Source organism: Pseudoliparis swirei, chromosome 6 (genome assembly GCF_029220125.1).
Source record: "Pseudoliparis swirei isolate HS2019 ecotype Mariana Trench chromosome 6, NWPU_hadal_v1, whole genome shotgun sequence".
In the NCBI taxonomy this organism is placed as follows: Eukaryota; Metazoa; Chordata; class Actinopteri; order Perciformes; family Liparidae; genus Pseudoliparis; species Pseudoliparis swirei.
The window spans coordinates 11979163-11993421 of record NC_079393.1 but is presented as its reverse complement, the minus strand read 5'-3'; the positions used below and the strand labels follow the sequence as shown (position 1 = coordinate 11993421).

General features: G+C 42.2%; 1 protein-coding gene across 3 annotated transcripts in view; it reads right to left on the bottom strand.

Annotated features, from left to right (window-relative positions):
• Window positions 1–1596: 1596 nt before the first annotated feature.
• Window positions 1597–14259, bottom strand: part of megf11 (multiple EGF-like-domains 11) — a 52809-nt gene continuing 40146 nt past the window's right edge. Inside the window, exons 14-25 of one of the 3 annotated variants that reach the window (XM_056417663.1) lie at window positions 12339–12485; window positions 10884–11018; window positions 9015–9143; window positions 8287–8406; window positions 7553–7681; window positions 7270–7398; window positions 6918–7154; window positions 6356–6516; window positions 6207–6270; window positions 4968–5006; window positions 4081–4287; window positions 1597–3834 (exon numbers count right to left, since the gene is read on the bottom strand). In XM_056417663.1, the coding sequence (XP_056273638.1) occupies window positions 3659–3834; window positions 4081–4287; window positions 4968–5006; window positions 6207–6270; window positions 6356–6516; window positions 6918–7154; window positions 7270–7398; window positions 7553–7681; window positions 8287–8406; window positions 9015–9143; window positions 10884–11018; window positions 12339–12485 (1673 nt within the window). In that variant the 3' untranslated portion in view covers window positions 1597–3658. The remainder of the gene's footprint in view (window positions 3835–4080; window positions 4288–4967; window positions 5007–6206; window positions 6271–6355; window positions 6517–6917; window positions 7155–7269; window positions 7399–7552; window positions 7682–8286; window positions 8407–9014; window positions 9144–10883; window positions 11019–12338; window positions 12486–14259) is intronic. The other 2 variants (XM_056417664.1, XM_056417665.1) reach the window with 2 other exon arrangements.

Genomic DNA, 14259 nt, shown 5'->3' with positions numbered 1-14259 from the left:
ACCCTCTTCGGCCTCTTTGGTCTGAAAATAAATGTGCACTCTTTTTTGCCAATGTTGTTTGTTATAACACAATTTGATATTATCTGTTAGATTTGTAGACACGGTATAAGACCGTTAAACATACTGTTGTTCAGCAAACCTTTTTCTTTAGTTTGTGAAACTCTATCCAAATACATACCTATATTTGTTTGGTAATTTAACACTCATCAACATAAACATATCAAAGTTACTGTGCACTCTGTGTCTTGTACATTCTGTGCTAGTTGTGCTAGTTGTTGTGAGGTGGCTGAGGGTTCACTGGGTGTTTTCTTGTTGGTGTTATGTATTTGTTATCGTTAAATGTTCTTATATTACTTATTACAAGTTTCTTGTTGCTTTAAGGATTTCAATGTTTATTTAGTGAAATGTTACACCAGAAAACATGTTTTGCAATATGTGAATATTATTAGGTGAAAATATGCCACTAACTAATCTCTCTTGCCAGATTGATTTCATACCTAAAATGTAAATGCGCGAGAAAACCCCCCAAATCCTTCCTCTGAAACAGTTAACGCTGAAATAAAAAATTATGGAGTATGATTGAATACAGATGTTGATGTGTCAGTGAGACTCTTAATCCTCCAAGCAGAGGAGGGAAATTACTTACATATTCAATAGTCAATGTACTTTTCATTTACACTTAATCACCTTTCAGTCTCAATCTGATGTCTAATAAATGTAATAACATTGTATTTTTCTGTCTTTAACGCTTTGTCAGCTTTTTAAAATGTTATCTTGTTGTGGGTGAGACGTATGACCCGTATTGTGTGACAAAAAACACATGCATATTAAATGATTAATACAACATGATTGTGTTTCTTTTTTTTATCTAAGGTTGAAAAAATTCAAAACAATCTAATCCATACATAATAAAATATAACAAAAAAAGACTGAAAATCAAATGATGTTTTCTATTGCACACCTGTTAAACAGGAAATTAAAGAGTAACTTCACCCCCCCTGAAAATCCTGTCATTGCACACCTCCAATGGTTTCACTACTCACATTGCAGTGATGAAGGCTACAGGTCAGAGGTGAAACGGGCTTGAAACCTTTAACCTTCAGCCTTTTTAGGCAAAATTATGCAAGAAACTGCTGAATTCCCTCACACTGTCAGCACTACGTTTATTTTAAATGCAACATTGGTGGGGACTGGGGATGCTTGTGGAGTGGTCAAATAATAAGCCTATTCAGATCCTGTAAAAGTAGCAATACCAATGTGTAGAAATACTGCATTGCAAGGAAAAATCCAACATTTAAAAGTTTTCCATTTTATTTCTATTGGGAGAAAATCTACTGCCTCTCCACGGCTTGTGCCAACAAAAGTGCTGACCGAGCTAGCAGTGTTTACCTGAGCGGGAACCGGAGGGTCGGTGCTATGTTTCAGCATTACGGCCGTCAGTCAGGCGGCGTCACCAGCTGTAACCACGGTATGAGAGCAGTGCAGGATGAGCTAGACAGTGGGGCACGCTCACATCATGCGGCAGGTTATTGTTTTATGTATTATATGATTATAATAATAAATAGACATCTTCAAAACATCTTCACAGAACTTCAAAATAATAAAATGCTTTAAATAATAATAATAATAATAATTTAAATGACAAGTTATACAGAACTGTGAAACCTACGATGCATAAATCCGGGGATCACCGTTCTGAAAAGCTTTTTTAACATAAGAGCACTTTGACAAAATGTCACTATTCATGAAGCAAGAAAAATGTGAGGCCATGATTTTTCTGGACAAGATGTTGGCATTTCACAGACATTGGTAACATTTCTTATTTGTTAGAGTGGAATCCTTCATTTATCAGGCTGGTCAACATTCATTGGCATGATGCTTCATTATTCAGAGCGACAGACAAAGAGAGACACATCCTGTGTAAAACTCAACACAAGATGTACATTCATCTTCTATCTATCCAGGTATTAACCTGACCAAAACAGCTTTCTGATGGCAGAATAGGCTTTTAATTTGAAACGTATGTACCAAAACAACAAGCAGCATCGATATGACAGCAACTGGGAAAAACCTTCCCGGAGGAAAAACAGTCACGTAAAATATGATCCACACCGGTCAAAGATGTCATAATGTCCCGCACTAATGAATCGCTGTCTGGGCATCGATTGTCAACATGTTATTGCTTCTACAGAGGGTGAAATGAAATTCACATAGTGAATGAATAAATTCAGTTCAATTAATAAATAATTTAATTTGCCTGATACAAACATAAAATATTTTAGAAATGGACTTTTTACATACGGTGTGGTTCCCTGTGTAAATACTTTGAGGGCCTTGACTTGGTCAGATGAAACCTTGTTTTTAAAATTACAATCCGACAGAGAGAGAAAGAACATTTTAAGTAACTTCAAAAACACACACAAAATGACACTGATCATCTCACAAGAAGATACATTGTGTGTTATTTACATCAGTGGGTATCCATTATCTGATCATGCGCATCTTTTTTTAATATTCTAGTGTCACATTGATAAAAAGTCACCATCACTAACATAAATAAATAAAGCAATTAGCTGTATAAATACAAAACATAAAAGGTCAAAGTAATCCCGTCTCAACACCAGTTAATTCACAAATGTAAACTAAGACATTTGCAAGAAAAACGCTTTCACATAGAAAACAACACAATATCTGATAACCTCATTAGTGTGGGGAGAAAAAACTTGACACCTATTGCTCGTTACTATCTCTTAGTAACGGCATAATGCTTATACACTGGTAACCTGGATGCATCTCGGGATACACCAGGCCTCATTTACACTGCAATTTAAAAGAAGCTCTTGAGTCACACACACAATGTTACGCCTTAGTTTGAACTGTGTGATCATTACTGGATAACAGTGAATAAAAGGACCATTACAATATTTTACGATTCATCCATGCTTTATCAGACTTGGATCACTCATATAGCCGCGTCTCCATGTTCCACATTTAGAACAGAGAGTTCTCTAATATTTGACTGCACATGTCTTCACCTCATGATCATAATCTCTTCATATCAGATGTGTTGTGATCTGCAGCTGCACACAGTAACAATTCATAAACTCTAATGTCTGGAAGTAGTACATCTTCACCTGCTTTGAAAGGGTCAAGGTCGCTATTCCTTACGTCCTGTGGAGAAAACCACTTCCGTTTATGGGGCATTACGAACACTTGGCTGCTCCAGAATGGTAAACCTATATAATGGGCTTAAAATGAGCGTGAGAATAGCTCTCTCCCTGTAAATAATCTCTCCGCCCCAATCCATGTGTGCTGCCCTTAGCACTGTTTGGAACCATTATGTTCCACTTCAGGAGGTCCATGAAGAGGCCGGGAAGCAGTTTGAATCATCAGTTCTATAGGAAAATAAAATGGTTGAATGGTCGCTGGTGTGTGTGTCACTCTTTCCTCCCCTCCATCCTTCAGGGCCACAGAAAAAAGTGGAAGTGAGGGAGCCAAAGAGTGCAGTGTCCAGAAGAGCTGTGGCTGTCCCCCCATCTCAACACCTCGGTATCTAATTGAACACACTCGGAGACAGAGGCAGGGCCGTTGGTTGAAAGTTGGCTGAACGTTGCCTAGATGTCGGCACCCTTTCAGAGCCGGGCGGAGGGTTCACCCTCTAGAGCAGGGAGCTGGGGCTTTCTGGGAGGGGTGGGGGTGTGTGCGTGGGGCTGTGACGCATGGGCAGTATGTCATAGTGGCTGGGGATGTGGCTGCTGCGAGGGAGGTCATAGGGGCTTTGGGAGAAGCCGGTGGCCATTCCATTGGGTCCCTGCAGGACACTCACTGTTGGCTCTGTGATAGTTTAGGAAAGAAGGAAGAAAACAAGACGGAGTGAGACACACTGAGGATGAAGAGTGGCAGGCACAGGATGAGACACAAAGGAGAAAGGAGAGATGCATGCAATTGAGAGGCAGCTCACATTTCCTCTTATCAAGGCTCACAGAGTCTGTACAGGCTCACAGCAGGGCACATGACCAGAGGGGCTATAAGCTGCAGGACCCTGCTGAGCTCCACACACCAGAGCAACAACACACTCACCAACATCATAGACATTCCTGCTCGCACTGCCCAAGAGGGTGGCAGTGCCTCCAAAGGGCACCTCACGGTGGGAGGGGGACTTCATCTCCACATAGCTGCTCTCTGTGGGCTTGCAAGCCAGCCCTGGTGGGTCTCTAATGGTGGCGTACGGATTCTCACTATTCAGGGAGCAGGAGCTGTTGCTGCACATGGAGCCCTTGGTGTAATCTGCAGTAGCCGCGAGACAAGGACATATTCAGCAACAACAAAGATGAATGGATTGTCACTGAGTTATTGCAGTGGTATTAATCCTGGACTCTGATATCACCACTCAAATTTAAACTGAAAGAGTCTGGAGAATGACAGTGACTGTCGTTGCCATTCTGAAAAAGTTGTACTTCTTTTGTCTTTGACAGGGGACTAATGGTGGTATATAGTAATCAGAGTACAAAGGGGAGAGAGTTGCAGGCTCATCTCATCCATAACAGTCTCATCAGTTTGATAAGAGGCCTCATTAGAGACCACAGCAAAGCTCCTGCAGACCACTCTCCACACCCCTGGGTCCCCCACATCCACCACCGACTGCATTGTGTGGGAGACAAAATGACGTATTGGGCACTGAGCCATGGAGAGCAATAACCGTTGGAACAAAACCTCAGCCCACCATGATCTTGTCCAAAGTGCAGAGAGTTTTCTCATAAATCATGGAGAATATATAAGGATATGGGATTTGGGGTCAAAGATTATCGGAGGGGAATAGAAACCAAATGGGGGAATTGATATATGGGATGTTAAGCATGAAAGGATTTTGTAATATTGGTGCTGGTGAAGCTGAACAGGATTCCACATACAATATGTCTCACACACACACACACCCACATACGCAGTTACTCAAATTAATGACTTACCCTGTTTGGAGCCTCTCTGTGTCTCCCCCTGTTGAACATCTGTAGCAAATGTCAAAACATGATTGTCAAGCACCAAATATGAATTAATTCTCCTAATGTGAGAGGGTTGACAGGAAATACATCATTAAAAATGTTCGAGGTAGTATGTTTTTATTTAGAAGACTACGAGGAACGTGAGGGTGAGGAGATATTGAATGTTTCACCTGCTTGCTATCACATTCCCCCGAGGCTTACGAGCTTATATAATTAGCTCTGTTTTAACGGGATACTTGCCAAACAACAACACATCATGAAAAGAGGACAGACCAGTTACGTCTACAGCAGTCCATTACTTAAGCACAGTCGGCTGGACATACAAGACTTTTCTTTAAGAGGGACTTGTCATTATGATTCATATGCTGTCTGCTTTCACACTAAATGAGAATGTGCAGATTGAAAAATGTTTCAGTCAAGCATTAAAACAAAACACTAATCATGGATATGTGTAGTAACACATTAGTACACAAGTCTAGGTTTCATGTTGGCAATACAGTATTGATGATCTTTTTCAGTTTGCACCACTACGAACCTCAACACTTGATGAGTTCATAACACTGTATTTTAGTACCCTATTTAGCATATATGAATGCTGTATAAACATTAAAAAAATATATACAGAGCAACACAGATGGACATCTAATTGTGTATTGAATGGACAGTATCTGTCTCGTGAAGACATTGTATGTCTATAATGTCATTCAGTATCTGTTTATACATCTTTCATAATGCCCACAGGAGGAGTTGTAGATTTAAAAAAAAAAAAAACTATTTTAAAATGTGCTCACAAATACATTGCAGTGTTATAAACTATTCATGTCATGTAAGTGTATTGTTTATAAAGCTAAATATCATTTTTGTCGCACTTAAATTTCTATAATTCACGACCGAGAAGTGTCATATCTGGCCCAGCGTAACCCATCTCTGAGGAATGTGGCCGCCCCTGGTGGAAGTGAAAGAGGACTAATGAGCTCACCGTGAACCCCATTCACCTCCCCACCACAGTGCTGTCGGTCCCACCCGCATATCTGATCAACATTCGAGCAAAGGTTATGTCTAACAAGAAACCCCCGGTTCATCTTCCTTCACACCAGGGTGGCTGCTAACCACACATCGGATATGCCCTTGAAGTAAGGATTCCACAAAGTCCAAACATTCAGGCAGTAGGTGAAGTATCGTAGAAAGTAAGAGAGGTAGACTGACCGAGGTCATTGAGGTTGCAGTAGGCTCTCCATTCGGAGCCGTTTCGACTTTTCAGAGTGCTTGACTGAAAGAAAAAACACAGCTTGGTGATGCTTTTATACTTTAGTGCGATTCAATTGTATGTTGATACACGTAGAGAGTGGCCATACTTTGAGGGTCAGAGTGCCATCCAGGTCGCTGGAGATGGTTGAGACAACGTTACACTGGGCCACAGTGTGGTAACTAGGGTTGGAGAAGCACTGGCTACTGCTGTCCTGGCTCTGATTGACCTCAGCAGCGCTGGTCCTCATCGCGACAGTGCTGCCGCAATCTGAGGGATTAAACAACAGGTAAGAGGTTTAAAAAAACTAAATACCTATGTGTGTGTCAAATAAAGTCATCAGCACTCTTTTAGTTTATAGATAAATATTACAAAAAATATTTTGCATTAAAAGAAAAAATCAAGTTTAATCAGAACTTGTTTTGAGCAACGAACACCCCAAAGCCAAAGAAACTCAGATTACTATCATATAAAGCAAAGAAAAGGTAGGAAATCCTTTCAATTTGGAACTACAAAATAATTGGTATTTCTGCTTGAGAAATTAAATTTCTCGTTAATTTGTATAATCATTCATAATGAATTAATCATTGCAGCTCCACATTTGTCCCCTGTAGTATGCAGCATCTGTTCATAGTGAGCAAATATTTTGAGTGTTATGTGAAGCATCTTACCAGACAGGGAATAGTCGGTGTTGCTGATGTGCATCGCCTGTGTGTAGGACACACTGGGCTGGATCTCATGGCCTTTGTCCCTCTGCCTCTGTCTGTACCACACAAACAGGCTGAGCATGGCCATGATGATGAGGAGGAGAAAGATGATGCCCATGACGGCCCCCGCAGACTGGCGCTCCGTGCCTCGTGCTGGGCTAATCTTGGTGTACGGGTTCAGCTCCTCCATCATCAGAGCTGCTACAGAGGAAACACAGAACGCGGGTTGTTTAAACGCTGTGTGCACGTCTGCGTACACGTCCGCGATTGAGTGGCGATGCACCGGAGAGCCTCGATCATCTCGATGACCTCTCACCTTGATCACAACGGATGCCTTTATATCCGGGGCTGCAGTAACATGTTCCAGTCACATAGTCACAGGTAGCATTGTTCAGGCACTCACACAACTGTTGGCAACCGTATCCAAATGTACCAGCAGGACACTCTGCATGGGAGAGAGGTGCATTACTACATCCATCAAAATTAAAGCACTTAGAGTGGGTGCCAAAGTGTTTATAGAACCCCCCCCCCCCACACACACACACACACACCCACACGGTAATTTTGCTTAGTGCTAAAATGTGTTGGGCCCACTCAACTCTGCTCACAGCTCGTCCCAATGAAGCCTGTTCGGCAAGCACACTGGCCAGCGATGTGGTCACAGTCGGCGCCATTTTGGCAGCGACAGACTTCAGAGCAATCCCTGCCGTAGAACCCTGAAGGACAGCCTGGAAAAGAGATGTATAACATGTTGGGGTGGGAGGGGTGGAGGAAACAAAGGGAGGGGAAGACAATGTAAAGAGTCAAGGTCATATAACAGGGGGACACGGAAATCAATACTATTCAATGTGTCTGCAGCATACTCAATAAAGGACGATGTGAATGAAATGAAACATGTCCTGCGTCAGCAGGAAATCTGGTTAACATCTCAATGTAACATTGGTGCAAATAAAGAAGAAGGGAACTCAAAAAAGTAAATACCTGTGTGAGAGAAAAAGGAAAACAGTGAAAACAAAATGCATTTTCATGCACAAGAGCAGGTGCATGACAACAATAAAAAATACCCTGGGGGTGAATGATAATGTAATTCAAATTAGTTGACTGATGTAGATGATATGCACTAGCCGTTGATGAATGACTGGAATATATATTAGCGAATGAATAAAGTGTTATTTTTGTGTTGCCCCCCCCCCCCTTAAAAGAAATAAAATAAAAATCACCCAGTTGACCAGTCGTCTCTAAAGAAATGATTCTCGCTTGTCATCTACTGCAGTTCTGTTTGATTGCCAGTAGATGCCACTGTTTGTCTACTAACTGGATGGGGGAGACTCACGATGTGCGCAGTAGAGTCCGGTCCAGCACCTGCACTCTCCATCATAGGCGCTGCACTGGGCTCCGTTGTGACAGTTACACGAGTTGAGACAATCAGGGCCCCAGTGCCCAGAGCGACAGGCTGCAGACGCCAGAGAGACATTCAAGCTCATGGTCACACACCCACCCTCCCACACAAACACCATGCCCTATGCATACATGAAGCACACAGCACTGACTTTTGAGGAAATGCCGACATATTTTCCATACACACAATATTGTCACTAGCCTATTACTTAACATTCAGTCCAAGACTTAAAATGTGTCTTCAAGGTTGGGAATTTGCTGCATCAAGACCAGACGAGCAGATGTGTCTTTAAGTAAAGCACTGGCAATGTAACGTTCATCTGATAATACGTTTTTGTTGTTGTTGCTTTTACTAGTTATTGCAATAAAAAACACACATTAATTTTGCATGGCATGACAATTTAAAGCTCTGCTAATAATCTTTGGCCTGCAGCGCAGCAAATCAAAGAGCACAATGTATTGTAACAATCACTTAAGCAAACTATCAGTTTAAAAATCAGCTGAGGATGAGAGTAATTCTTGGAATATGTAGATTTATGAAAATGCTTAATGTATGTAACGGTCAATGTGAGGGAGAAATTAGGATGGAGACAGATAATAAGTGGAGGAAATCTAATAAAACAAAAAAGCAATGAAACACAGGATGAAGGAGAGAATTCATACCATGAGAGCAATCCTCTCCTATCCATCCAGGGAAGCATTGGCAGGAGCCATCGATGGGGTTGCAGGTGCCGTTGTGGGTACAGAGGCAGATCTCAGCGCAGACCCTCCCATACCTGCCACTTGGGCAGACTGCAAAACACACAAACAACAACAAAACACGTCACAAAACAGCCCTCATCTGCATAGCATCACTTACATGCAAACACTACAATCAATTCATATTATGACATCAAACTCATTCTGTGAAAGGTTGTGTAAACATACTCCTCTAATGGACAATCCTGTATTTGAGTGGACATGGAGTGAAGTGATCCGTTTAAACAAAAGGAGGAGTCAATCACTGCCTCCTGTGGCACAACTGCCCCATTTTCACTCACAAGAGTGGAATGAGTGATGTGCCACATAATTAAAATAGACCTTGTACACAGACCACTGTATACATTTTTGATGAAATTAATATTTCAAAGTTCTCTGACACTCTTTAATAATGTATCTCATTTCCAATGAAGCCTCCATTGTGTGTTCTTATTGGCCCATGAGATAAATTGTACCAAGGTGTATCTAACCATCAGGATCAGGCAGCCGCATCACATCACCAAGCGGTAACATCAAAGGTCTCATATAAAGAGAATAGCCCAGCATTAGACATATCAGATAAGGTGGCTGGCTGTGGAAGAAATGGGTCTCACTCATTTTAATCTGGGGTAATTTGAATGATTACATTTCAACTGGTTTTCGCTTCTTCTTGAGAGCTCTTTCAAGCTTCTTCAAGCAGGTTGTCATTAGGCCATGTGGTTGGCTCCCCCATACCGCTGCTTCTGGGATTCAAGCCGTAACACACTGGGAGAGCTTCATTAGGCTGGGACTTTGTGTGCTGGACAGAGGACGAGTGAGGATGGAAACAGGATGTGCATGTTGTTAGCCACCTTCGTCCCTCGTGGCTTAACGCCTTCTCACCAGTAATTAAGGTCCAGACAAATTAGGACTCTTTTTTCCCACTTTTTCTCTTCCCTCAGCGAACCTATTAAACTTTTATTTCCAAGACATTGCTCAAAGCCATGACAGAGAATTCAAAAGTATCCCATTGCCTTTCTGTAAATTATATAAAAATAATAAAAAGTGAATCATTCGAATAAAATCGACACTACACTTAAATGTAGGTGTCATTTCTCAACATGTGATGGAGAGCAGGTTTCCTCCACACTTTGAGGAACCATTGACACAATACCTTTGGTCACATAAAGCATCACACAAGTCTTGAAAAGCAATGTCCATGCAGTTCTCTATGCAGAATTAGGCAGAGGGGTGGCAATATTCAGGATCCTGTTAAAGTTTTTTTTCTTTTTTTTCTCTCTCTCTCTCTCTCTCTCTCTCTCTCTCTCTCTCTCTCTCTCTCTCTCTCTTTGTCTGAAGTACACTGATAAAAAACTTTATTCAAAGTTTCAAGGCTAAGATGCCAGTGGGAGAGACAGGAGATCATTTATTTGATCTTATTAGAGCCCCTAAGCACAGCCAGGGCTGAAGAAAAACTACATGTGTCCTATCCAAACGCTGTGGATGGAGGACTGTTTTGTACATATACATTATAATATATATTATTAGCTATTGTAGGAATCAGCAAATAATAACATTTGATGTACAAACTTTTACTATTAAATATTACTGTCTTACCTTTTACTTTTTTTTCATTACAATCAATGTCATTCCCTGACCATTTCTTTTATTTCCTGTCTTGATATGCAAGATATTTTCAGATATAAAATGAACTTATCGGTTTCCAGTAGCAATGACTAAAAGCTTAACCGTGAATGAATTAGACAGTAAGTGAAAGAGCAGGTAAAGGTCAAAGGGACAAAGAAGGCTACTTGCCTTGGTTGCACAGAGATCCGGAGAAGCCAGACAGGCACTTGCAGTGGCCAGCGACATGATGGCACGGCCCGGTGCTGTGCACACACTGCGGACACGACTGGCTGCAGCGATGCCCGTAGAACCCCGGAGAGCAGACTGCAGCCGGCAGCGCGGGGCAGCAGAGCAGAGGGAATCAGTCAACAACATTGGATGGAACAAGGGTTATATAATAATGAAACAGGGCATGACAAGACGGATCAAGGTAGTACTGAAGAAAAATCAAGAATTAAAGCAGAAAAGACGAGAAGAGACAGCAAAGGATGGGGTGCAAAGCAGCAGAGTCAATCTTTATTGTAATCGTTCCAATTTCATCGGCTTCCAGAGAGTAGGAAAGTAGTTAAGAGAAGGGGGAAAGTCTGTTTTATGTTCAATTTTGATCATCTATAAACACACAACTGTGCGTTGAGGCATATTTTATTAAGAATATGGACCATTAAGATATATTCAAAATGAGTTATAAAGGTAATTAAACTAACATTTTATACAAATATGATTAACTGAGCAACCATGAAGAGACTTATATAAAACACATATTTTCATTTCAGTTCTGGGAGAACCTTAAAAAATAATTATGTTCTTATTTTCATAGCCAGTGATTTGTTACTCCAACAATCACCATTCTCAGGAGTTCTTTTTTACGATGTAAAACCTTTTAGGAATTCACAAACACAGCATTGGTTTGCTGTTTTACAACCATGCAATGTTTGATTTAATGCACCAGGTGTGATATGCCTTTATAATCTGGAGAAGCAGGTAATCCTCCGATTAAAGTTTCAACAGGGAAAACAGCAAAACTGCAGATATGAGGTTTTCACCTGATGAAACATTGAATTTGGAAGAGAAATATTTTCCTCTCCCTCTACCTCTCACACACAGGAAAGAGAGCGAGAGAGAGAGAGAGAGAAAGCGAGGGAGATAGAGTGAGAGAGTGAGAGACTGAGATTGTTTCAAATTCCACTCAAATTGATGTTTACAGGTTTTTGACTGTGGATATCACTCCGAATCAGTGAGTTCATCACTTGAGAGCGGCCCCAGACAGACCCCATTTAGCAGTCCGAGTGAGCACGCCCTCTGATGAGCATTGGACGAGGACTGTGAGTCTCCCACTGCGCCTCGGTTGTTGAGGACGGGGCAGCGGGGTGAGGATTGTGTGTATGTGTTGCTGTCGGGGTAAAGACACTGTGATTAAGTGATAGCAGTGATGAAGGGTTCACACTCAAGCAGTTATGACCGACAACTAAGTGCTCCTCCTCAGCAGGCGGGCACCCTTCAACAATTCAGCAATGATCAAAGCAAGGTCAGTACTGGGATGGAGTTTGTTATGGCGGCATCCTAAAGCTTGTGCCAGTATTACTTAAAAGGTTTGGATGAAGAGAGGTTGCTTAACAAAAAAAGAAGAAAAAGAAAGAGGCTCACTTCTTTTGCAGGACGTCCCCCTGTAGCCAGGTGCACACACACATGTACCGTCCTCTGGAGAGCAGGACCCTCCGTTCTGACAGGAACAGCTGACTGAACAGTTGGGTCCCCAGAAGCCTTGTGGGCACACGTTATCACAGTGGATTCCTGCGGGAACATTAGACGAATATTCAGCGAATGCACACTAAGAAGGCTAAGTGTGGTAGGCTGAAATATTCTGAAGAGCCTGTCATCTGTAAAAACACATCATCAAAGAACAGCATTCACAATGCCTGATCACAGTGGATCTGTGGAGGGCTATTCACCCAGCATGGATCCTCGCTTGATTTCAGTCCCGAATGAAGAGGCTGCTGTTTGGAGTGTGTGTTTTTTTTTTTAGTTCAGCCCATCCTTTCAGACTGTGTTTCTTCTTTCCAAATGTATTTTTATTGTCGATCTGACTGGGGCTCCCTGCCAGTGCACTGTGTTGATTAACAGGGCTGTGTCTCCAGAGACGCCCAAGCCTGTCTCCCATTCTCTTTCAGCAGAGTCGAGGTGGTGTACCGAGTCGAAGGGAAGCACTCGGGCTACAAGAGCTCAGTTTGGAAGTGTCACTGTGTGTTTGGCGCAGCTCCAACCAACAAACGCAAAACACCGCCTCCGTGCAGTGCTCTCTCTGTGCACATGAATGCATTAGCACATCCGTCAAAGCAGCCTGTTTTCTCTCCGTCATAACCGTGCCTTCAAAAAAGGATAAATCACATGCACTGTACATACACGCAGGCTCATAAAATAAGATATATTGTTGCAAACGCTGAGGCACATACGCAGACTTCGAGTCAGATGTTCACACACGAACAAACTCTGAAACCTTTCAAGCACCAGCCCTTAGTTTGAAACCTCATTTGAAATTTTCTTTGAGTGAGAATATTTGAGAATGGTGTGGCCATCAAAGCAGCATTAGTGCAGTACCTTTGAATTAAACCTGGGCTAAACTCTGGGGACTGATGTTATACAGTTACCAGGGCACCTTAGGGCAGGTACGAAGGAGTAAAAGAGAGGAAATGTTAGTGCTGATGAGGAGAGGGCAGGGTAGCCGTGATTTAGTCTGAGGCCCGGTCATGCACATCAAAAGGAGGGCAGGGCTAGTGCAAGTGTGTCTGAGGCTCTGCTAGGCCAGGCAGAAAAAAACTGACTGCCTCTACTGTCATAAAATGAATGCGGACAGAGCATCACACTTTTCAGTCTAATGGTGACAAACAGAGGGGCTTTGGAAGCCGAGCGAGGGAGAAAAAGAAAGAGCGAGAGAAGCCAGAACTGAAGCGTCTTCAAAGGAGGCTCTTCGCTGAATATTGTGCCAAAGGTCCCACTATCCAATTTGTAGAGAGGGAGCAGAGAAAAGCAAACCTCTCTCTCTCCCTCTTTGAGTCTCTCTCTCAGTGCATGTAAACACACACTCACATTGCCTGCTCTATATGACATGGACTCTCTTCGCAAATAAAAGGTGAAGTCCTATTAAACATGGGCCAGATGAAGCCTGTGCATGAAGTGTCCAGTCACAGCGCTCTCTCAGATCTTTGTATCGGCTGATGTCAGGCTTACGACAGTACAGCAACAACTATGTGGGTCAGAGACGACTTCCTGGACACTCTCCGAGAGTCAAGTTTCTTGACAGTGTACTTAAAAAAACACGATAAAACAAACAGCAAGTTGACAGCAAAGTAAAATCCTGTAACAACTCGGAAGCTAGCCTGCTCAGTGATAGGTCAGTGTTTACAGGAACAAAGATAGGTCCAGTCTTTTTGTAAATAGCCATTTTATTTCATTCCTGACTGTGATGAAACCGACATCTTCCTCTCTCTAGGTGATCGCCCATTGTCAAGCCTTTCCGATCCAAGTGCGTATATACTGTTTGTGTGTTTGTCCGACCCAATGGGCCCGC